General features: G+C 35.5%; 2 protein-coding genes across 3 annotated transcripts in view; one reads left to right on the top strand and one right to left on the bottom strand.

Annotated features, from left to right (window-relative positions):
- Nucleotides 1–20,588, top strand: part of LOC138122983 (cell growth regulator with RING finger domain protein 1-like) — an 88,104-nt gene extending 67,516 nt beyond the window's left edge. Inside the window, exons 3-7 of the mRNA XM_069037437.1 lie at nucleotides 15,257–15,428; nucleotides 15,492–15,636; nucleotides 19,617–19,724; nucleotides 19,776–19,987; nucleotides 20,041–20,588. Of these exons, the coding sequence (XP_068893538.1) occupies nucleotides 15,257–15,428; nucleotides 15,492–15,636; nucleotides 19,617–19,724; nucleotides 19,776–19,987; nucleotides 20,041–20,248 (845 nt within the window). The 3' untranslated portion in view covers nucleotides 20,249–20,588. The remainder of the gene's footprint in view (nucleotides 1–15,256; nucleotides 15,429–15,491; nucleotides 15,637–19,616; nucleotides 19,725–19,775; nucleotides 19,988–20,040) is intronic.
- Cog1 (conserved oligomeric Golgi complex subunit 1) lies at nucleotides 20,558–26,154 on the bottom strand. Of its 2 annotated transcripts, none has more exons than XM_069037429.1 (11): nucleotides 25,924–26,152; nucleotides 25,703–25,864; nucleotides 25,515–25,654; nucleotides 25,332–25,468; nucleotides 24,963–25,161; nucleotides 24,601–24,909; nucleotides 24,281–24,550; nucleotides 24,001–24,226; nucleotides 23,654–23,951; nucleotides 22,958–23,590; nucleotides 20,558–20,823 (listed from the first exon to the last, which is right to left on the bottom strand). In XM_069037429.1, exons 1-11 carry the CDS (start codon nucleotides 26,064–26,066, stop codon nucleotides 20,707–20,709), a joined length of 2,634 nt encoding a protein of 877 aa, XP_068893530.1. In that variant the 5' UTR covers nucleotides 26,067–26,152; the 3' UTR covers nucleotides 20,558–20,706. The 2 variants fall into 2 exon arrangements, with proteins under 2 accessions (XP_068893530.1, XP_068893531.1); XM_069037430.1 differs by lacking the exon at nucleotides 20,558–20,823 and adding an exon at nucleotides 20,843–22,909 and having other exon boundaries at nucleotides 25,924–26,154.
- Nucleotides 26,155–26,206: the final 52 nt, after the last annotated feature.

Raw genomic sequence — 26,206 nt, 5'->3', positions numbered from 1 at the left:
ATGCTCAATGTAACATTATCCCGAAAGTCAATTTTGGAAGAGGTTCCGTTATGGTTTGAGCAGGTGTCACTTTCGACGCTCGCACAGAGTTGGTGGTGCTAGAAAGAGGAAACCAAAATGCGGCGACGTACATTACCAATATTCTGGAACCTCATATTGTCCCATTCCGAACATTTATTGGGATGACTTTATTTTTATGCATGATAATGGTCGACCGCACGTTGCGGGTATAGTGCAGCATTATTTCCGTGAGGTCGAAATTGGGTAAATGCAATGACCAGCAAGGAGTTCAGATCTAAACCTCATCGAGTAATTGTGGGATCCTACAGATAAAAGAGTTAGAAGATTACCAAATCCACCAACAACTTTTCATCAGCTGTCTTTGGGTCTAACTCAAGTTTGAGAAGAAATTAAGCAAAGAGTTATACAAAACCTCATTTTAAGCATGAGACAATGTTGTGCAGCTGTAATAAAGGCACGGTGTGCCAACACGCACTATTAAATGTTAAATTTCTTTGTTTTCTCCGAATTTGAATTTTTTTATTTTTTTGTTTTCTTGATTTCTTTGTTGTGTTCTGATTATTGTAGTGTTTACTTTTATAAATCTACTTCTTTAATACTTTACAGTTCGAAATGTTGTAACTGGAAATAAATTTGGCTCAAAAACACGAGTTTTGAAATTATGCGTTAATTTTGCGGCGCAGTGTATTAATAATGTAAATTATTAATGCAATTGAAAGTAACTGCGTTATTTATTTATTGTATAAAAAGTAACAATTAATTGTTGTTTTTCAATTCTTACTAAAAAGGGGTTCTTTGTTGTTAGCAAGTACGCGGCCAAATACATTATTAAAATTTCAATTACCGATTCTTTTTTTCGGTATTTTTGTAACCCGGAACTCAGCAAACACGTCCCCAATGGATCACTCGTTTTTTTTTCTAAATAATTTGAATTTCTTATTTTCAAAAAGCCGATTTTACACGTCATCAAATACGAAACTATTTATTTGCCAACTGAAAAACGCCGCACTCCGCGATGTCGGGCAAGCCTACATTAGGCTGTTCTAATGATCTAAATGGTTTCGCAATAAACAACTTGCAGAAACCCTTTTATTTGAGTTTTCACATGGTTATAATAATTTAAACACGAGAATTTCTTTAAAAACAAGGGCTTTCGACATATTTGGAAAGGCAGTAAGCATAGGGCAGCAATAGTTATTTACGTATAGAGGACCGGAAGTGTAAGATTACACCCGCCGGCAAAATTTGAGGCCACAATCTCAGGAGTTCTTTTTTTGGGGAGCTCCGCTACCGGGCTGTTCGACCAACAGTCCCAACATTATGACATTTCGCCACACATTTATAAATTTGTTGGACCAATTTTTGGTAATCTACAGGAAAATTAGGGAATGCGTTTTGAAAATCATTAACACAGTGCTCTACAGAACACCTACTTCCATTTGCCATTCTCTTGTTCAGCGTTTTTAAAATAACTCTCAGTAAAAAAAAAATGTTCTAAATCAAACATTTTGAAACGTCACTTTGACAATTTAAATGTTAAATCAAATTGTCAACAGTTATACTAATGACAACGTAACATTTTATCTGCTCCGCCCATTACATTTTCTTAGTTACCAATCAAATAGGTTGTTAAGACGATCTGATTTACACAGAAAAAAATTTCTGACATTCAAATTGTCTTAATGACATTTTATTTTTTAAAACCTAAAACAATAATTGTGGACTTTACAGCAAAAATTACAAATTATTATTATCTTTACAGCAAAATTTTAACCTTAAGTTTTTTTCGTGGCAAATGTGATGAAAAATGATACAGAATGAATCTGGCTTTGATTCTCATTGGTCAATTTATGTGGGCGGAACAGATAAAAAGTTACTATAGTAGTGCAAACCTAATTTAAATTCATACCGCTTGTTACCACCGGCCCCCTGGAGCGGTCGAGTTGTCGAGTCCATCTTCGGGGCCGGTGTCGAGATTTGTTGACCGATGCCGTTTTAACGCCGGGGTAGCAAATGCACCCCGTCGAAGAAGATAGCCGTTTCGCAATCCAGCCGGTTTACCCAGACCGTCAGGCCCTTTGTGCAGAAGGAGAGGAGCACGGAAAAAAAACAACCTTCTCGTCTTAGAGCAGGTAGAGAAGTGGCCAGTGGCCGTGCCGTTTCCGGCCGGCGTCGACTATTTTTAGAAAGTTGGGACCAAACGCGACAAAAGAACGAGCGGGGGTGGTTTTGGACCACCCAAACAGCCCACGGGTAACACGCTCTAATTTATAATTTAAATGATCGCACGGTATTGTAATTGAATTGTGATTTTTTTAATCCAAAACCAAAAATTTTTATTCCGAAATTTCATTTTTATTTGACTTAAATTATTGATATCACGAACCTGCCGTCCCTGACCAACCGCCGCTGGTTGGAGGTAGTTTAAATAATATCATTAGCTAATAATTGTAAGAAACTAAATGATTTTAGATTATTTATTGGTCTGAGTGTGCTAATGTCGAATGGAGGACGTACACAGAATTTAAATTCATATACTGATGAGACAGTTGATAGTTGAAAATGTTGCACATACGCTGCATCTGCAATGGTTGGTGTAGCCTGTTCACATACCAAACATCTACCAGTTCGCAAATTGTTAACGAAACGGCAAATTCAATGCTTCAACAATATCAGTTGTCATGGTTTTGAATTTGCAATGTCTTATCGTGCCTTACCGGGTTTCGTGAATGACGACCCCCTTAGTTGGGGGTCAGTCTAATGTAGTAACTGAAGACGAAACAAGTTGACACAGTTTAATTTTGTTTTAGTAAAATTTTAATTTAATATAATGTCGCGAAGAGAAAGAAATTTGCTGAACAAAAAATTTACAAATGCGGGGTCTGCAAGAATTAAAAAATGTAACCTCTCCATTTTCCCTAGATCAAAATTCATTCTCATTGCCACGTGTAAATTGGGATGTCGGTATATTTTTGATACATGAATAGAGCATACCTACTAAAATTTCCCACCTTGCAGGATTATAACTTCAACATGTTTTCTTATCACGAAACTATTCTCACTTTATTAAACTTCTGCGTTTTCCTGTTAACTGATTTTTAAATAATATTCGACTATTGGTGACGATTTTTTTTGACAAAACCTGCTTTTCCAATCAAACTTTGTTACACCTGATCAGATACATTATTTTCACCACCTGTCCATCGTGTTCCATCGGATATAAATCTGCATCTCGTACATTTATCTACTCCTTCATTTATAGTAGGTAGTACGTATGTTTAAAGTTGTTTGGTATAAAAGAATAATATATTATTGAACGAGCGGATAATGATGGCTATTCTCCTGAGGATGATTTTGTGTCACGAGCCGAAGGCGAGTTTCATTATTAGATAAACTGAAGCTGACGTTTGAAACTGACATTTTACAATTGTTACGAGTACTTTGCATACTTGATACCAATGCATTAAAATTAGCGATTGGCTTAGTTGCGATGATATTTGCCGTGAGTTTTAAATAGCTATTTATGCACCAAGGGCGTTACAACGATGATTACGCCCGGAGAACGATGAATCAAGCTCGAGGGCTGTACAAAATAATGTAGTTTTGAACGTTATTGTTAGAAACAGGTACTGTAGCAGGTAGTCCTGCCTACTTTCTCTTGTGAGAGGGGTGAAATCACCCACCCTTATTTAAGTCGGGATATAGTGGTAAAAACGAGAGTCTGCCACTATCCTTGGTACTTAACACTTGTACATCAACATTTTGTCTTAAATTTATACAATAAAGTTTTAAGTATTTATACAAAGACGACCATATCATTTGTTACGGCTAATATCACCACCCAACAGTGATTAATCGTACAAGGGCTTTAGCCCGAGAGATGGATATCGTTCGATGGGCGTAATCATTCGGTGACGCCGTGGTGCATACAAGATTTTATTTTTCACTATACGTGTTCTTAAAAAAAATAGCATCTTTGCAATTATGAATTGATGAGGGCGATATGAATTCATTACGCCCGCTTATTCTTATTAGGCTCTGTTATTATTCCCCGGTTGTTATGGACATGTTTACGTATTTCGTATCCTAGGAGTTATCATGCAATTATCCTAAAGTGAAAAATAAAATAATTATTTTTCACTTTAGTATAATTGCATGATAACTCCTAGATAAAATAATTATTAATTATTTATTTATTTATTATTTATATTTATTAATTAATAATTATAAGCTGGCGTAATAAGAATAAGCGGGCGTAATGAATTCATAACGCCCTCATCAATTTATAATTGCAAAGATGCGATTTTTTTTTTTTTAAAGAACACGTAGTGAAAAATAAAATCTTGTATACACCACGGCGTCACCGAAGGATTACGCCCATCGAACGATATCCATCTCTCGGGCTAAAGCCCTCAAGCTGGATTCATCGTTCTCCGGGCGTAATCATCGTTGCAACGCCCTTGGTGCATAAATACCTAATTCAAAGTGCCCTGTTATCTAATTAAAAAACCCTTTAATAATCACAGTATTATTCGTACATTGGACATAGACAATTATTGTTTTTCCTTGTCCACATTTTGGCGCATATGTTTTTTGTTTATCTACTCCCGGAAGTGCGCCCCACCCCAATTTTTTTTTCAAATGTAAGAGTATGATGGTCAAGTAACACCTCATTTGAAAGGCCACATCGCAATGAATAAAACGTACTATTTGTTTCCTGAATATTATCTAAACCTTACGCTTTAAGAATATCACACCGGAAACGTTACAAAGCGTAAGGGATGCATGTTATTATCTTTTTGCAATTTGCCAAGAAAGGAACGGTTTCCATTTTGAACATTTCTGGCATTAGATACATACAGGGTTATTTATTATAAATGTTATGAAATTTGTTCCGCTTTCATGTGAACTGTCAATTTTTGTCGCTGTCACTGTCATTTTTTAGGTGAAAAGTGCGGTGATGAGAATTTTATTAATTTTTTTAAATTAACGATTGAATTCAAAAATTTTGAGTTCTTTTGCAACCATTTCTAAAAATATTGAGTTGTTTTGTACCGAATTTAACTTCTGTATGTGAACGGTGTGTACTCACTTATAAAATTGGTTTTTATATTTTTAGCACGTAGGCTTTGAAAATATTCACGAAACAAATAGGGCGTTGTATTCCTTGCGAAGTGCCCTTTCAAACGAGGCGTCACTTGATATACCCTTACGTTTGAAAAAAAAGTTAGGGGTGGTTGCGCACTTTCGAGAGCAGATACACGAAAACCATATGCGCCAAAATGTGGGCAAGGAAAAACAATAATTGACCTTTTTCGGGATTTTTTTACAAAAATCGCCTATGTCCAAGTTACGAATTTTATTCCAGTTAAAGTTTCCACACTGTGTTTCGATCATAACACAACCACTGTAGTGATTTTTATTTAATAGATATTTAAAACAGGGTTCATTTTGATCCTGCAGTAAAACTATTATTTTATTGTGCCTTCTTGCGTGGTCACCGTTCCTTGTATACAGGGTTACAGCTTTTAACGTCAGCCTAATGAATGTCAAGTTCTGACAGAAAAATACCTCTCTCAGCAAAATATTATTTAATAACAATAATAAGCAATTAAAATCACAAAAGTAATGAGTAAGTTGGATCACGTCGGTTCTGTCATCGTTCGAAAACCTTTTCAAATACTGAATATGAACAAAAAATGCAATGACAGATATACCTTTCAAATTAATAGAATACGTACCTACTTGGATTCCTGATTTAATTTTTAAATACCAAAACACAATGAATGCTTTGTGAAGTGTATTTTGGGTTGTATTTTTACCTGGTCAGGCTCGTCATCTTACGTGAATAACCCTGTATATATTTTAATTTAATAACGACAGAAATTCCGTTTTTCAAACTTTTTTTAATTTATATTTTTTGAAAAAAGTAACTAAAGAATGCGAATGCAGTTAAAACGCTTTTAGAATGTTGACTTTTGAAAGTTGTACAGGTATTTTAACCACGAGCTACTGGCTTCATGTAGAACTCGGAAAAAATATTTAAAAAATTCTATATCAAAAAATAAAATGACATTTATTTTTTGAGATACAATTTTTTTAAATTAGGTACTTTTAGTTTTCTACGTTGTCAAACAACCTCGTAGGTAAAATTTCGGCACATTTTAAAAATACACCCTGTGTATCATGTTTTATAAAATGTACTCCAATGCGAAGTAACCTATAGGAAATATGCTTTAAAACAAGGAAACCGCAGTGGTGTACGTTTTATAAAATATGATATACAAGGGTGTATTTTTAAAATGTGCCGAAATTTTACCTACGAGGTTGTTTGACAATGTAGAAGACTGAAAGCAATTAAAAAAATTGTAGCTCAAAAAATAAATGTGAATTTATTTTTTGACATAGAATTTTTTAGATATTTTTTCCGAGTTCTACATGAAGCCAGTAGCTCGCCGTTAAAATATCTGTACAACTTTCAATAACACCCTGTATGTAGTACAAGTTTTATAAACGCCTTATTAGTCACGAGTTTTAATTGGCATTAATAGTGTTTACTAAAACGACTGTCTAGACAGTTTATAAAGGAGATGCATACTATACTTTGACTAATGACTAATGAACACTCGTATTTAAAGTGACGTTTTACCCACTATTTGTCAGTGCAAAATGTGGCACTTTACACAAGGGAGTAGAAAAATAAAGACATTTCAGGTTCTGTATTGAATTTGTAATGGAATTAGTAGTATCAATTAATGTTTCATCCGATATCTACAAATGTCATGTAAAATTATTTTAATATGTCTGGCTATTACCATTTCTGTTTGTAATTGTTCAGTTTGCACAAGTGAAAGTGTTCTTGACTTAATTAACGAAATCCTTGGCCTTTTTATCGATCCATGTGTTATTAAACTACGAATACTCGTAGTATAACGGTTTTGATGTCACAGTGGTAAATGTACAAAATGTAAAAAAATGTATTCACCCTGAAGGAAAGTAAAAGGCATTTGTAACATAGTTTTTAATAACAAAATTTATCGTTTATTTTTTGTTTGCATTTTATTTTTGAAAACAAAAATTGTTGTTAGCGAAACTTTCAATTACATCGCAGGAATATGTTCATTTTAAAAATTGTTGGTATAATATCTTGACGAAATAATATTTCAATCGTCTTGTCTTAATCATCCAAAAGTAAAATTCTTTCATTCATTGATTTTTGAAAGTTTTATTTCGAAAGGTCCATTGCATTTATAAATCAGCGTCGAATAAACATAACTATTTATTTACACACTTTTAAGTTGACCGAGAAACTATTGTAGTGTCAAATTTGGCACAAGGTTTGCCTGGTACAAATAAAAATCACACCTTATAGACAATTATAACGTGCTTTCTAAGTTTTCAACTAATCACTGTTCAAGTATGATGGTAATTGACGTTATTGCAATTTTAATCATTATTTGTTTTTATTTGTTTTTAAATCATATTAGGAGATTCAAAATGATTGTGGCCAAGTATGGCAACTAGGTACGAAAATTTATTAGCAACTGTGTGAATAGGATAGAGTTAATATTTGTATGACATTTCAAAAGCGTGCATTTGATTTTTTTAATTCCATTGCACATTGATTTGACAACTTTCAAAATTGCACGTCTATGAACTGTCAAAGTAATGTCAACTCTACCCTACCCACACAGTTGCCACATAAATTTTCGTACATAGTTGCCATACTTGGCCACAAACATTTTGAATCACCCAATATTCTTCAAGGGTATAAATAAGACTGCAAAACGAGCACGCTACAAAACAGCGCCAAATTTGAAAACTGCTTTTTTTGTTCGACACTGTCAGAATTTGAGAATTTTCTCCTGTGTGAACGGATTTTAATAAATGTCACAACTTGTCAAAACGAAACGTCAAGCTAATTTTAAAGATTTTAAGCGATTTGGAGCCTTTAAGGGGCTCGTCGGACAAAAAAACCTTGTATTCAACTCGTTCGTGCGTGAATTGGGCCTTTTTTGGCACTCGTTTCACTCGCGTTTTAAAATGGCTCACTCGTGCCAGTTTAAATCCAAATTTTCAAATTTTTGCCTACACCAAGAATAATAAATTAATAAAAGGTAACTGTAAGCTAGATTAGAAAAATTATTTTATAATAAACTAGCTTTTACCCGCGGCTTTGTCCGCAAATTTCAGAATGTTTTAAAATTATGTTTCTACTTTCATGTATTGTGGTAAACGCAGTAATTTCAATATGAAGTTCGTCATTTTACGAAGAATAATTAAAACTTTACTGTAGACTACTTTTTTCTTCGACTATATAAACAAAAAGATCAATACGATAAGAAACTAACACTATGATCACTTACCAATTCATGAAAATACGCCAACATAACACTTTTATTTTCAGTTGTAACCTTATTTAGATCTTCCTATTGTTTGATTGTCTCGTTTGATTTCAGATACTTACCTGCCTTTTGATTTTTCCGGTATTAAGCTATTTGAAGCTAGTTCTGCTTCATTTAAGACATCTTCCAGTAAAACACAATCATTCAAACATATTTTCCAAAATTGCTACTTTTATAAACAACCAAATGTAACTATGACACCTGAACATATCATGCAAGCGCGATTTCCAACTCGAAAAAACTTTTTTTGTGCTTAACAGGCTTAAAAATGATAATAGGGGTTGCTTTTTGTGGGTGTCAAGCGGCGAAGGTGAAGATATACTCAGAAGATGAAATAGGGGTGAAGCGGCGAAGGTGAGGGTATTTCCAACTCGAAAAAACTGTCTTTTTCTTAACAGGGTTGAAAATGGTAGTAGGGGTTGGTTTTTGTAAAATTAAAGTAGAAAGTAAATTTCTCATTGTTTTGAAGATCAAGTGTACAAAATTTCATCAAGATCGGAGTAAAACTATAGATTTGCATACAAAATATGCAAACAGACATTCAGTTTTATATTGTATATAGATGTTCTATGTTCCTTCAGTTGCATTTATACACATTTGAGTACGCCGATACCAATTTTCATAAACAGAATTCAGCAGTTCTGGGGTTATTACGAATCTGGTTCGTAGCGTCTGCTATGCGTTCCCGGAGTTGGTCTTCTGTATTTATTTCAACTCCCTACACCAAATCTTTCGTGGAGCCTCAAAAATCAAAATCCAAAGGGGTTAAATCGAGGATCGGGTACGCTATCGTATTGGAACCAGTCAGAATCAGCCTCACATAAACGCAGATATAGCTCCACAAAAGTGCAACGGAACGGAAGGACTCCTTCAGGAAAACGCTCGTGCTGTAGTCGCCTTGCCGTTCTTGAATTACCACGTGTTTCGCCATAGAGTAAATGCAAATCGGTGTACTCGCATTCTTCTTTTGTGAATTTCATAACTTTTTGTAGGATTCGCAAAGTTAGAATTAAACTTGACAAATGTCATAGGTGTTACAGGTACCGTTGCTAAAGAAATTGCAGCCAAGCAACCAGAATTACCTTTTTAAAGCCGATTAACTCATTAGCGTACAGCAAATTTTGACCAAATTTTCAATTATTTTTATCTCGAAAACGAAAAGACTTTTATTAGAAACATTTTTTGTGTATGAGTTCTACTGATCGTCACCTATTACTGGATTTCTTCTGGCAGGTCATATCGGGACCACCTGTATAATTATTTTATTTTTATTAGGAACATCAAATGGTTCGGTAGGCCTTCCGTTTTCTGGAGGACGTCAATTAACGTTTGATATTTTCAGCAGCCTCTGCAAAAAATAGTTTTCTTTATTACCATAATGTTTTTTTAATACTTCGATAAGTGCTTCACAAACTTCAGGGGACTCTGCCTATGCTGGGCTGTTTTGATATTCTGAAGAGATACTGCAAGCTTCTTGTACAATTCTCCTGTGGCTAGAGAGCTAGATACTAGTTACATACTACTAATCTGGAATATTAACAAAAAAGAAAAATTTTATTTTTAAAATCTAAAGTTCCAATTAAAATTTAAAACATTGCAGCTTCATTGTTGTATAAAGTGGGTACAGGTTGTAAAGACACACTTGTCATTTGCAACAGCACTTTTATGGCATTAGTCATTTGAAATTACTTTAAAACTGTACTTATATGGAAAATATTCAATCCAAACTATGATTTTCTGGTCCCTTTGTGCCTTTATTTGGTTCAGAAATATTGAAAAAATGCTGTTGCAAATGACAAGTGTGTCTTTGCAACCTGTACCCACTTTAGGTACTTTTAATTCGTTAAACAAATTTCTGAACTAACAATATTTGCATGAATACTTACCTTTCTGGAATTGAGATTGCACATCGAAAAGGCGTATCCCTTTTTGGAGATTTTCGATCCTATTTTGGTCAGTAAATTCTCACCGTCTGTGATGGGAGACATTCTGTTAAAATGTTTATACTGTCCGCTAATATGAAACTTTAAATCTCGCATGAGTTCTGTACCGACGCGTTTTTTATAAAGTTCGGTTCACCACGATTGTCGAGGCCTTTTCTCTTTTTTCATCAGATTCCACATATGTAATTATCATTGCACCACTACACAGAATTAAAGCTAACGGTTTTTCGTTATTGCACATAATGTAGCTGTAATGACAGGTACCCTCGGAACTATCGAACTGAACTGAGATGATTATTTAAAAAAAAAATCCCGCCAGTAGTTATCCTATGCCTATAATGTTGTCTACAGAATTACAGCTGTGAATCTGTATGAAATTTCAGTACAGGTGTTTTCAATTGTTATAAACTGTTGTTGAAATTATTTATTCTTCGAGTATTAATGATATAACAAATGTTATATGCGCTATTCAACTCTTTAAAGCGTAGATTCTGTGTTTGTGAAAAATGAGAATTATCTTCATCTTCAGAACATTCCCCTAACACCCTGTATAGCGTAAACGAAAGAAAATGTTTTTTTTTTACTCCGCCACTCATATACATGCAACTGATCAACAAATCCCACATTCGTCTTCTGCTCAAACCACGTGATGTCATGTTTCGTTTTGACTTTACCTCGTTCTTTGCCGACTGTACTTTGACGAAAAATAAATAAAAATTAATAATGTAAGATTTGGTTTTTTATCCAAGGGCCTTATCCACTCAGTATTTGACAATTAACAGATCTGTCTCGTCGGTACACGTTAAATTATAGTAATTAGACAATCTCAGCTACGGTCGTACGATAATCTACAATCGGACTCACCTCCTCCTCCTCATTCATTCAAACGACTAGGCACAGGTCCGGACTCGGGTAAGCTCAATTGGGACGGTGCAAATATGTAAACGATAAACACCTGGCACATCTGTCACCAATCAAGGGCATACAGTGACTCACCCGGGGGTCCCCACCCCCTCTTGATCATGACGAGGACTCCAACCACGGGCGTCGTTTTCAGAGCGCTACATTCCGGGGTTGCGTTGCATGTTCTGGTAGCCCCTGTAACAGCCCCAGTGTGGAATTTGGGATGCACAGCCCGCCCGCGGTCTCCATAGAAGAAGACCGCCAACGCCAGCGTATGAGCCTACAATTCACGTCCATACATTACTAATGTTCCCTCAGTACTTGGGAACCGGGAATACCTTACAACCTTTTATCAAGCAAACGTATGATCTTGTGCATTTGGTTGTCACCACCGGCTTTCCCTACAAGATGCGCCCGATCAACGGCATCTCAGCATCGCCGTGTCATGAGCCAAAGGTGTCTCACCCGAACCTAGTCCGGTGCTGAGGAATATACCATGGCATCTGCCAGAGGTTTTAACACATTGATGGTACTGACATGGCCCAGGTTGCCCAAAACTGCTATCACCCAGTTAGCAAAACACCTGGTAGAGGTTGCGGCGCCAACAATCTGCGCGAAGCTGACGTCATAGTTATGAGCAGTGGCGTAACCAATTTATTTCAATTTATTTTATATTTTTTATTAATTAACCCTGCGTTACACGGGTGCTTGAGAGTTACACGAACACACGGGTTGGGTCTGAGAGACCCAAAATTGAATAATTTTTTTTTGCAAATTAGATAATGGGTTTTAAATTCGGTTATATTGTTCATTAGAATGTTTGTCTTTCTCATATCCACCTAATTATTATGAATTTTAAACTAAAACCATGTTTTGCAATTTTATGTTAAAACACTGCATTTTTCGCGTGTTTGTTTTTTATGTTTAATTCCAAACAAACATTTTGTGATATCCTGTTATTTTTTTTTTTTTTTTCATTAGATAATACATCACACTCTTCTCTTAAACCATCAAAAGGCATAAACAACAATCAATACAGAATTTAGACAGGTTCAAAAATCACTGCCCAAATTATCCTTAGAATATAAACAAAAGGCAACAGTGAGTTCTAAACATAACAGAGATTTGCAAAATTTACAAAAATATTTTGTTTTACGTTCTTCCCATTATTTATAGGGTCCTAGACTACTCGTATTTGCAAGTTGATCCGAGTGCTGTTATTTCGGAAGTCCAATCAAGCGATTTGCTGATTCTCGAATGCTTCGTTTTAGGTTTTGATGACAATATATCACTAGAGGTCAATGTGTTGTGTTTATTATTTGTTATTTGTTGTTTTCTTTGTTAGTTGTTGTTTTATTTATTTCAAAAATAAGAAAAAAAAATTACCCGATTACACGGGTTAGGTCTCACAGACCCAAATGCCCCCCTGGCACAAAACGATCCGGAATTATTTTACCTAATTCTATTCTTTATTAAAAAACCACTGATGCCTGATGCAAAATAAATATGTACAGGTGACTGATTTATTTTCTGCTACGTTCAATATGTATTGAATAAGTAGTAGAGATCATTAATTTCGTCTAAGAAGTACATAATGACTCATCGAAATCTGGCCGTACGACGCTAGTCAGCTAATGATCAGTGGCGTAGAAACATTCGATTAGCTAAGGAGTCGCTACAGTTCAATTAATTTATATGATTGAATTTCTAACAAATTAATAATTGAATAATGAATACCATAGAACGAATAACAAATACAAAACACTTCTGAACGCTAACCGGGTTCGGTTAGAAGTAACAACGAGCGCATGGATTCCACGTGGTTGATGGGTCTGTACGCCGCTGGACTCAAACCTCCCTAAAAATTTGAATATGGACTCGTCTAACGAAAACGCGTTTGTGCGCATTATGTACACTTCTGTTCACTGAAAAAGCATACACTTACATTTTGCTCGTGTAAATCAGATTTATGAGTACCTGATGTCACTGTCATTGTCAGTGGCAGATAATTTAAATAATTCGATTTCAGTCGAAGTAAAAGTGTTCCTAAGGCCCCCTCAATGAAATATTACTCTTTATTTTGAAGGTTTATTGTGGGTTCTTTAAGTCTGGTATAATCAAAATTCGTTTGTAAATTCTTACCTGATAACTTAATATGGGTAAACATAGAAACAAATATCAAGTAAATTTACACAGCCAAAAAATTGCAAAAATGTCTCCCAAGACTTGTATGCTTTTTCCGTGAACAGAAGTGTACTTCTTAGATGAAATGATCTTTATTTACTAAACTATGCAAAAATGAATAGGGAATTCCACATTTTTTCTTGGAAAGCAAAATAATTGCCCCAATCCTCCCACGTAAGAATACTAGATAAATTTGAAATGTGACAGGTACTTGAAACGTTACATTTAATGTGCAGATATGTACATATACATATTTCTAACACATTTCATTACAAATTTTAAACTGTCAATATAAAAAATGGAAAAATTCTCCCTATTCATTTTTGCTGTTTACTACATTTAAGGATGAACTGGAGTAACAATCTCTGCTATGAAACGTTTATTACGAGAAATTAATATTTAAAAAAAAAGTTTTTAATTTTTGGAAACGAATTGTAATGAGTTGCAAGTAAATTTTGTCTTTATTTTCTTGATATTTAGATGATTACTTACATGTGATTTTACAATCTTTTGACAAGACTGTATGTGAAAGTAAACAGAAGCACACTGAATTTCAATTTTCATTGATATCTGTTAAAGTTGATAACGTAACTGTAGTAAAACGTGCGATATGAGTGTAATGTTGCATACCGACGTCAATTATATGCATTTTGTTCACTTTTATTGAAATTAAAACAGATACATAACCTCAAAAACCGTGTTTTCCCACATATAATTAGCGACTACATGGAAAATTCTCGACCAACTTTTTTTGTAAATTGATTAGAAAATTCTACGATATCGATACTTTATGTGTGAAAAATTTAAGAAAAATTGGCCTTTTTGAAATATGTTTTTTATCAATTTTTATGCGACCATTGCTCGATTTCTCATAAGAACACGTGTAAAATATCCCGAAACTTTAAAAGGTAATAACTTTAAAATTCCTCGAATATTTTTTTTTAAATTTGGAACAGTACTTCAGAATGGATGAAAGAACTATTGTACCAATTGTAAGCAATTTTCGCCATTTTTCAATGTTACTCCAGTTCATCCTTAAGGAATATCTATGTACCTAATTCTCTATGGCCCGGTTGTACCGTGCGATCCAAAAGTCTTTCTATCAAGTGGGTCATGACAGTGGAAACGAATGCCGTTGGGCTGCAGCATATTTGGCGCATATTTAAATGAAAATTAAAAATATGTTTTATTAGCCTGTCCGCATCCTTTGATATTTTTAATTTCACATTTTTTTTATTTTATAGTGTAATTATAATAATGTCATGGCTCACTGGATAGAAAGATCGCTCGGTATAAAGCGATATCAGGTTCGTTGTTAAAGTTAACATAATGTCAAACGATCTGATTGGGGATATTTAACATTGGATTTGAATCAGCCAATCAAATGGGCGGATTTTCTACTTAACGCGTTGTTAGCTGACACGATGTTAACTAAGCTTTATGCAACCGGGCCTAAGTGTTGCTCACAAAAATGAAAAATATAAGATTTTCATGTTTTTCTATTTGTACCAATTTTTTCTTTCAACGCTCTGTTGAGGCACGCGGACGTAGAATCTTCATAGATGTTTTAAAGCTCATCTTTGCTTATCCCAGCAAACCCAACAATGAACAAAACATGAGAAAAAGAAACTTATTTTCTTCCTTTTTTCTTTCTCTGAGATTAATTTTCAAATTTTTTTAACCCTAGCTGATAATCAGAATTTTTTGTAGTTTCCTAATTTTGTCGTACATTTAAAATATTTGTTTTTCGTGAATGTAAACATTGTTCGTGTAGAATTAACGCTTGTTTGTTTGTTTCAGAGGTGCAATGTAGCCTATCTAGTCAAGTAGAGTATCAAATCCAAGCCTTTTGGGGCGTCAACATCCGAGAGCTCCACATCTTCCTGTGGAGGCCGTGGTCGGACCTCCGAGACGCCTTCAAACGGGGCGATTTCCTGAAGGGATACTACCAGTATCCCGGATTACAGTTGAAGTAAATCTCTTTTTTCTCTCCTCCATCGCACCACATATTTCTACAAATCTTACGTATTTGCAGGAAGAGTCAGCATTCCGATCAAACGATAACCCTGAAATTGCCCGCGACCTCCTTGAATTTGGGAACGCCGCCCCGATTGTGTTATCCTCTGGTGATATTCTTGCTTAGGAATGACGCAGAGGATAACATCCATCCTGACGAAACAGTGAGTATAAAAAATTCGAAGATAAATGTTTGACACTAAAGATTTTTAAATGAAGTTTTATAATGTTTTTGAAAGAATGAGTGAATTCTAATCTAAAAAGCAAATAATCCATAGAAATATCACACATTGTCCAGCATTTTATTACTACTTTTAATGCTGTAGAAAATAACAAATAATTGTTGAAGTTAACACAACTATGATGTAAACTGCAATTAAGTAATAATATTTTATTATTCTACGTGCAACATAAACTTTTTTTAAAATTATAACTCATTATTTTATTAATGTTTCATAAACATCAATAACTTCTAGGATTTAATTCAGGTTTTTCTTTATTTTTTTTTGAAGTAATCTTCCACTTAAAGTGAGTCATCAGAAGGTGCTTTAGAAGACACTTTGTCGTTCTGAATTGTTTTCTCAGGTTGTGCGAACAATTTTAATATTATTTTGGGCCTAATGGGGGCTCCAGGGGTTGTTCGGCCAAATGGAGGCTTCACTATTTTCGATTGTAGGCGGGCGTGAACTGACACTGTTGTATGTAAAACGTTTAGGTATTTACATTTATGTAGGAGGTACAGGTGTCCCAGCACTTGTGTCAAGTAGGAAAATGACTTTAAAACTAAATTATATTTATATGAAGACATTATAGATGCATAAATAGTGTTCGCCGCCACAAAAATTGGATAGTACTTTTTTGTTAAAACTAATTACCTGGGTACAGCAGGCAAAAAACTATCACTTTAAAAATTAAATTTTGTTCGATGCACTTCAAATTTAGTATACGTTGCGTAACGTTTGCTTCACTGTAGTTTACACGTTACCCATATATCTAGTAGTTAGTACGAGTAGATATATGGTTCTGCCCTGAGTCCATCTCGGTACTCTACTCAACTCTACTGTCGTCTCAATTCTCAATGTCTCCTGTCTCGTTCACCTACGCAGGGGTGGTTCTCTTGCCGAAGGGGGGAGGGGGTGGTTGGTTCTACGCCCCGACAAATAATAAATAATAAATCATTTCAAATTAAGAAGTATTTTACTCTTACTTTAAGTTGCTTTTCTTATATTTTTGTACCAAAACGTTTAAAGAAAAAAAGTTTAAAGGAATTTATTCCCAAAACTACGGATTACGGATCAGCTGGTTAAATCTTATGTTTTTACACGACTCTTCAACGCCAACTTTGAGGGAAAATTTTAAAAAGCACCCGATATTTATTTATTCAAAGTGCGAATGTAAAATAAGGAATAAAATGTCGTAATTTATATCGTTGATTCTTGTCAAAAATCCTGGGACAGGTCAATTTGTATTTCTAAAGGGCCATTTTTTGACATCATACATTACACTTTTATGTCCCACCAGTAACGGCGCAAGGGATGCAACTCAAAACTTTTAAATGGCGAAGAGGTCAAAGATTATATTTTTGAAACGCCCTTTTAGCCTCCATCTAGTAGTTAAAAGATTGTTTAATTAGTGAAATAACACAAACAATAATTGCAGTACATTCCGAAAATATTGACGACTTAAGATTGAAAATTGGACATGAAATTTTGCAAAATGTACCACAAGTTATTCGTAATATTTTTAACGAATTTAAAAAATATCTTGTCAGGAAATTGATGCAGCTCATTTTGCGATTTTTATTAAATGAGATATTTTTATTTTTACTAAAATTTACTAATATCCCCTTTTGTTTTAGTAAACCGATTTAAAAAATGCTTTCATTATTAAACAGAAAAAAAAGCCAAAACATTTGACATTTAAACTTTTAGAATTGCCCGCCACCCCGACATGCTCCGTCCATTTAGAAACATAAATTGACTTGTCGGAGGAATTTGCCAAATTTTTAATCGGCAAATTCGAATTTCAAAACTTTTTTCAAATAAATTGCAAAATAAATCATTCGCTTTATACAGGGTGACTGACGAAAAACCTTTGATGCTGTATCTTGTTTATTTTTTATCCGATTTGAATAATTGACACATCAAATGAAATAATTTTGAAAACACTTCATTACCAACTAATTAAAAAAAAATCTTCCGTCCAGTTTTTGACAGATGAACATCAGCTTCTTTTTTTCAAATAGCACTGTACATTTTTTTTTATTCAGTATTGTAGAGATTTGTCTTCTGAATATAAAAATGCAAAGAACTATACCCATTCATTAAACAAAAGTCAAGAAATTAAAGAGTAAATGTACAAAATTTAAAAATCAAGTGACCAACATAAACAAGAGAGAAGTTTGTTCTAAATGCTCGAAATGACTAAGTAAGCTCTGAATATTCATTTGTCAAAACAGTTTGTTGATAATAATAATAATAATGCTGCTGTGGAAGAAAATTTCCAAAGACGATTTAGTGTTAACGTGTGGTGTGACTGGTGTGGCATTTTTGGAGATAGAATGGACTAGTGGGTCCCTTTTTTATTGATAGCAGTCTCAATCAAACAAAATATCATATTATTTATTATCAAACGAAATAAGCAACTTTCTGGATGAGATACCATTAGCACTGTTGAAGAGAGTCGTGTTTCATCAGGACGGCGCCATACCACATAATGCACACATGAATTTTGTATTTTTAAATCATTTAAATTATGTTGGTGAACGATGAATGGGTGCTCATGGAGCTATATTCGATGGCCGGCTAGATCCCCAGATTTGAATCCATTGGATTTCTTTATATTGATTGGAAACTTCCGAGACAATTTTTATTTGACCCCACCAGGTACCCAAAAAGAGTTAAGAAAAAAGATAGTGCGAGTATGTCAGGAAAAACCCCGAAATTTTTTACTGAATCCAAAAGTGGGCATTTCTAGAAGGTATCGACAGTGTCTGCAACAGCATTGAGGAAATTTTGAGCAACCAGAATAGATTTTGTATTGTTTACAAATTTGATTACTTGATTTTTGATTTTCAATTTTTTTCAATTAAAATACATTTTTTGTTTTTGCTTTTAATGTACGAATATTCAGAAGAAGATTCTTTATAAGAACGAATAAAAAAATATATAGTGTAATTTGAAAAAAAAAGTTGGCTATCGTCTGTCAAAAAATAGATGTCTAAAAAATATCTAATAGGATAATAATGAAGTGTTTTTCGAACTATTTCATTTGATGTCATTTATTCAAATCGCATAAAAAATAAGTAAGATACAGCGTCAAAGGTTTTTCGTCAGTCACCCTGTATTTTTGGTACTTAGTGTGCTACGTACTATGGCGGACAATAAATGTAGGCCGGCCTGTCATTAAGTTGACATCAAAATGTGAAGCTGGCATTATGTTCAACTAACCCCATTTTCGATTTTTGTCATTCTTGTCATCGTGACAGCGATAATCAAAATTAAAATTGGGAAAAGAAGCATGCACCAGAGAGAAGTGCTACTACAAATCAGTTATGCTAGTGCGTCATGATCTGTAAGTTACAAAAAAGGCGAAGGAAACGCCAAACAGCTTGAAAACCTTCAGTTTGGCAAACTGACACATCAGTCATAATGACAATAAATGGTCGCTTGCATTGACTTTTTTGAAATGTCAGAAATTTGCCGGCCTAAATTTATTGTCCGCTTTCTTTACAAAAATTAAAAATACAAAAATGTTTTTAAAAACGTTTTAAAATTTTAAGCCAACTCATGTTTATTATTAGTTCAATAAAAATTTGACTTCTACGGGGTGCGGTCCAGGACTCATCGTTCCCCAATCTAATGGTTATGAAAAAATCTAAAAGTATTGTTAATCATTAACAGATCCCTCCCACTCGATTCTTTTGTGACATTATTATTAGCCGGGTCGTTCACTTTTTTCATCCCACACACCCGCCTACTTATCCGAATTAAATTCGATCGAATTTTTTGTCTAGTGCAATTTTACAAAGGATTTGAAAAACCACACTACCGACCTTCACACTTCAAGTAAATTATCTTTAAAACAATATTTATTAAAATGTCATCATCGCTAAACCAGTTCACCACAAGACAGTCGATTTTAGGTCGCCTTGATCAACGTTGTCCACATAAAAGACTCGGTGTGTACCTTACCGACAAGCATCCTGGCGCAGTACCTCAAACAAGCCAACGGTCAATTGTCCTGCTTGAAAGTATAACATTTTAAACATTCCCACTTCCGATCTAATTTGACACCTTTTTAGCAATTATATTTAGCTACTGGTAATCCAGGGGGCTACGAAGAGGGGCAAATCCCATTAGCCGTTGCCGAACCTGTGGAAGGGGGCCCAGGGCCTTTGGGACGCACTTTAGTCTGTCCGACGAGCGACGACTCCGCGCTGTGGAATACTTCAGGCGAGCAGCTCTGCGTCGTCTGTCAGTATTTCCCCCTGTCGAGAGCCCTGCTGCCTTGCAGGTGAGCAGAATAAGCAAGTCAAAATGAGTTGTAGAGGTTTTGAATGTTGTCAGGCACACGTGCATCTGCGCCAGCTGTTTTGTGAAGCTCGACCGCTGTCCGATGTGTCGGGGCCCCATCAAGAGCTACTTCTGCATCCGAGGGGAGGAGTACATGCCGATTCAGCCCAGTTCGAAGACAGTCACCCCGCACAACCCCTTCCAAAACTGGATAGACAGTTGGAACGATCGCCTTACAGACTTTCTCGGTTTCCAGCGGTAACAAGTGAAATTCTCGTCTTATTTATTCTAATCTAGACTAAATTAGATAAAGATTGTGTAGTCTAGCAACTATTACTCAATAAATGTTTCTCAAGACAAGTAAACATCACTATCACCGTCGGAACGATTTTTACTAAGTTAATTAGGTTGTGAGGTAGTTTAACGTGTAAGATACTGAATATATGTCCATATGACTTAGTTTTAAATATTTATGTCTTTATGCAATAACATCAATTAATATCCTTCATGTAAATGACTCTTAGACTATATTTTAGTATTTATCTGACTTAAGCCTGTGATAATATATACGTTTAAAAATAAATCAGATTTATTAAACATGATTGGTCTATTATTTTTTCTGTCTTGTAATTAAGGCTTACAAATACATATTTACAAGTATAAAAGCTGTACGTGGAGACGTATAACGAGGGTCGAACGCTCGACGTCGCAGCGACACTGCTATGAGAACCAGTCGGTGGTCAAGCCGCCGAATAGGGCGGCGGCGCTCGATCGAAGTGCAGCGGTGGGGTCCTGCGACTTCTTCGGCGTCGTCTTCACATGTCGAGGAGTTAATATCTGCAATCGTTACAAAAACATCGGTCATAACGATAACAATGATTAAAATCAGCGTTAATTGACGCAACATACGCAACCCAAAATACACGCCTTTTTTAGCTTTGAATCTCGAAAAACAGGATTATTCAAAGGGATTCGAGTAAAAATGAGTCTAACAAATTTTTGAGGCAACTAACAATACATGTCCCCCATACGACTAAAGATTGTTAAGTAATTATTCCACATAATATTTTGATTAAATGTGACAAATGTAATGTCGAGCATGTTTCCAATATAAATGCAGCCAGCAATACGTTTTTTATTCATAATGGTTTGGGCATCCTTCACAAAAGTCTCAATTATAAAAATGGCAGTAATCAACAATATATATTTTTTTTATTTAAGAAACTGACTTATGATATATCAGTATCATATCGATCCTTTCGTCTATGGAGCACATTTTAACTAACAAAAATTATTTCAGAATTATATGTACAAAAAGGAACTGTCCCATGGAGGTACTTATTAACAGGAGGAGCACTATTTGAAAAAGCGGAAATGCCGCGTAAATGCGCACTGCTATAAAGTGGTACTAAATACAGAACGCAACATGTGCCTTGCCAGTGGCGTTTTTCACTCATTTTGCAATCCTGCCGAATTACAAAAAGTTCAACAATAACAAACAAATAACAACAACAATAGTATATTACACTATAACTGATGAAAGTGCCTGATTTTTCAACGAGCAATACATGATATACTCTCGAGCGCCAGCGAGTGAGGATAGTATTGCGAGCTGAAAAATCGCACTTTGATCACGAATTGTGTATACTATTTTTTCCAACATCGCTTATGAAAATGAGTCTCAATTTTAAATTTCTTTATAATTATTTTACTCCCCTATTTTCTGAATTTTCCGGATCTGGAGTTTCAATTAATGCAAATAACAGTGTTTTAAATTTTTATATTAATAAGTAGGTAGTAGATTGTTAAATAAACTTTCCTCACTAGTGATGCAAACGCCTACTTTCCTTACTAAATTAAGTGATGAAAGTATCATTTTCATAATCGATGTTGGAAAAAGACAATAAAACAATACCCAAAGACGGAGAAAATTCATGCCGAAACCACTTAAAGTCGTCGTCTAGAAATAGTCAATTTTGACTTAAATTGTAAATTGTTTTACAATAGGACAGCAAACCGTCTTATAACTACTATAATACCCTCTAACTTTATTGCCCCTTTGTTGTGCAGTGCCGACTCAAGGAAGAGCAAACATCAGGTAAAGTAACAGCCCCTATTTATTTATGGTAGTTATAAGACGATTTTCTCTCCTATTGTAAAATGATTTACAATTTAAGTCAAAATTGACTATTTTTCGACGAGGACTTTACACGTAAAGCCGAAACTAAAACGGCTGAAATGGCGAAATTCCCGAATTACCCCTTGTTGACAAGCCACTGGAAATATTCCAACAGAGAGCCAACAGTGTCACTAACGCTGGCACATAATTTGAAAAAGAGTCATAAAGTGGTACTAGAGTGGCCGACTGACACCGCATCTAAAGCACTGAAGTGCTCCGTCCTGACTAATACGAGTACTAAGTCCATGGATTGTCCATAATGCCAGGAGTGTTCAGCTTTCATAGTAAATAAAGTATCACGTTATCACTGAATAATGTATTACTGGTTGCATTTAAATTTCGTTAGGGTCGGAAAGTTATGTGAATCGGTCTGTATTTTCAAATCCACATAATCGATGCAAATGTAATGTAGGCTGCATCACAAATTTCGTTAGGCTCATTATTACTCGTGAATCACTCTGTATAGATCAGTATGTATAAATTATAACGCATGTAAGAGAAATGATGCTTTACTTGCATGTGAAAAATCAAAGTTTTTCTTAACTAGCGAACAAACAAAAGGATTTGTGGTGTTTTTCTTTGACTTCCAACAACAAAGAAACCAAAAAAACAGTTAATTCTTAAAATCAATCTCTGGTTAGAAGCTCAAGTTATTGACAAAAAGACAACTTAAACTTTTGTTAGTCCACTTAACATGCACAAACCATTCACAATACCTCAGATTGTAAACTCTCCCTTCTCAATCTAGAAAAAACTTTTACTGTACAAAAATCCATCCGCTCACTCTCTCACCTTCGTCTGTTGCACGTCAGTTGCAGCAGCCGCCGCCGCCTTCTGCGACGGAATCTGATGAGCGAACGTGCAAAACAGCGGCAACGCCACCGACGGGACGCTCAACGCCAACACCGACGGTTCTTTTTCCTGATCTTTGAACTTCTCCGACACTCCTAGATTGGCCAGCTGGGCCGAAGACGGCAACAGACAGCCTAGAATGGCTTGCGACTGGACCACAGCTCTCTTGACATTGTTCTGGAGGTACGAGTAGAAGACGTCCAGGTCGAAGGGGTCGATCTTGGCCCTGAGTTTATCACAGATTTCTTGCGAAGTCGCGATCAGGCCGCCGTTGTCGCGCGGAATGCAGAAGGTGGTGAGAAATTTGACGTCGAAAAGGAACTGGAGGGACTGGTTCTGGTTGAGGTCGGCGTCGAGGAGGTTCTTGTAGTGTCGCAGGATCGTGTCCACGTTACGCTCGACGAAGTGTAGGTGTATCTGTTTGGGGAGGGTGTGGGGGAGGACGTGGGCGAGGTCGTCGTTCAGTTTTGTGAGGAGGTCGTGCAGGAGGAGACTCGGCTTTAATGGCACTTTGATCTGGGATTTGAAGACTTTCTCCTCGGTCTGTTCCTGGATTTCGATCGAGTCCCACCTCTAACAAAAACCAATCACGGTCTTAAAAGTCTTTTCTTAAGATATTAATTTATTATTACTGACCAAAAGAATAGATATCATCGAACAAACAGTGACGTCGCTGAACCGCCTCTTGGCCCTCCTGTCCGTCTCTTGGACACATTTCTCAATCCAGTTCTCCCAAAACTGTAAACTGGACTTGTTGAAGTGACCACAGATGCGACTCCAATCCTCCATTGTCCCGTTGAAAGTGCAACACTTGTTGAAATGGGGGCACAGATTTATCACTGCTTGAAGAAACCTGGCACACATCAGCGATTTGGCCACCAACAAACTTCTGTCGGTCTCAGATTTGATGAAGTCTTGGAGAAATACTGTTAAACTGTAACAGTTCGTTAAAATCTGGAAAACCGTCAACTTGCTCTACTCACGCAGTTGAGTTTTTTGTACTTTCAGCTCTGAGATGGTTCTCTAGTTCTTCCTTATCGATAAATTTCTTCTTGTCTTTCATATGCGTCAACATTATTACGTCATCGGCGAATTCCTTGCCGTACAAATACTGAGAGACGTCCAACAACAAGTCTAGATATTTACCGTCCAGTTTTTCACAAAGTTTGACGATGTTCTGCGAGTAACCCCGAGTTTTCATTGATAAACCTTCAAGATTCGGTTAAAATAAATGAAGAGAAAAAAAAATCAAACCAATCCTACCAATGTGTTTATTTTCTATTCGACTAACGTCACTCGAGTCTTCGACCCACGTGTACCACCTCAAGTCAGTCTCGCCACACTCTGACCCCTCACTAGCGTTCAAGACTTCTTTAATTTCCTTCTCTAAGTTTTTGATTATTGAAGAGACTTTTTTCGAAATTAACTCTCTAGCTCGACTTGTGATCAGATTTTGAAAAAAATAGTACCAAACGTTGAAATTGTCAGGTAAATTAGACTCGGAACAAATCCTCTCCCACTCATTTGGTAATTCTAACACAACATAACTTAATAATCTTCAATTTTTATTACTTATTAGTTACCAATTTTTAGAGCCTCCTCCCTAGTAATGTGCAATCCCTTCACACTTGTCACCAGTTTTAAGGAGTTTTCAAGTCCTTGCTTCACTGCTATTTTAGTCAACTCCAGCCACTCCTCCAACCCCATGCTTTCCTTGAGTGGTACCCTAACATCACTTTTATATTTTGGCCTAAATTGCTTAATTATGTCAGGAATATACCCGACTAAGGGCGTTGTCGGTAGCTCAATTTTAGACAGTGTTGATGCTGAAGAATCTTCAACAATATTTTCCAACTGTTTCCAAATTAGACCCTTTCTACTGTCTCCATAACCTAACAATTACATTTTCAATTTTACGACTATGTACACATATTATCCAACCTACACATAAAACAGTCATGCAGAAGATGGATTGTGGTGACGAGGCATCTAACCATTGCACTGATCTGAATACGAACACTAGCATGGGATGTATTCATGACTGTGTTCAGAGCCGTTTTTCTGTGGTCTATAAAAATACTCAAAAGCTCGCCAGTGCTCTGATTTTTCAAGAGCAGTAAGGCATTCAAGTTGCTACTAGTTTCCTAAAATAATGCAAAAGTCCAGACATTTTCTATTACGCTTTCAACTTTAAATGTAGTTGAATTTAACTTCATTTCTTATGTCACATCAACTATTAACTAATTTAATAATAATTTTATAAGATTAAATTTAATTTATAGTTAATAACCTTAAAATTTAAAAAATTCACTACCTCGGCTGTGATTTCAACAAATTCTAACTTCTGCTTAATTCTATCAAAAATCTGATTCCTTAGAGTCTGCAAATTAGCTCTGATCTGCTTTAAGAGTGGCAACTTATTTAGAAATTCCTTTTTGGATAAGCTCAACCCTGCAAAAACTTGTTTAATCACTATTAAATTAAAGCAAGATCATACCCATATGTATATGTTGTGCAAGCAGGTAGAATTGTGCTGCTGTTAAATTATCACCCTTATCTAAAGCTGTCCATATCTGTTCATTCATAAAAATTGCTAACCTAACTTGTATTACTAGCACCCTCTCTTCATCACTTTTCCTGTGAAATATCTACATAATTTGAGGCCCATTCAACTCACTCACTTACCTATCTACATTAACTAATGGCTTTGGGTCAACATCTGAGCCATTTGTGATTAAATCTTCACAAGTGTTTGTGATTCTTTGAATATTGTCTACAATTTCCTGGGAGATGGTTTTCATATTTTTAATCGCGTCTGACGCCGCTAAGACATCTTTGTAGCGATCCCTATAAAAATGCATGTCAATTTTGCATTTCCAGGTCTTTAGAATTCATAACAAACACACCCGACCATTGAACGCAGTTCCACCCGTTTCCGCTCGATTTCCGCATCCAGCAATTTTTCTATTTCGATGATCTCTTCTATCTTGTGATCCTCAAATAATCTGTCGACGTCTAACTCTAACAAATTATAGCTATTACGTGCCATTCTCGGAATTACAAAATTTAACTTAACAGGTAACCTAAAAACGTCAAAATAGTGAAACGTCAACAACAACAGCTGTCAACGTATCTCGTATCTGGTGCCAAACAGAAAGTCTCTAGCAAGTCTGTGGTGGCGTACTGTCT

The sequence above is a fragment of the Tenebrio molitor genome, chromosome 2 (genome assembly GCF_963966145.1).
Source record: "Tenebrio molitor chromosome 2, icTenMoli1.1, whole genome shotgun sequence".
Taxonomy (NCBI): domain Eukaryota; kingdom Metazoa; phylum Arthropoda; class Insecta; order Coleoptera; family Tenebrionidae; genus Tenebrio; species Tenebrio molitor.
This window is presented reverse-complemented; position numbering and strand designations above follow the sequence as displayed.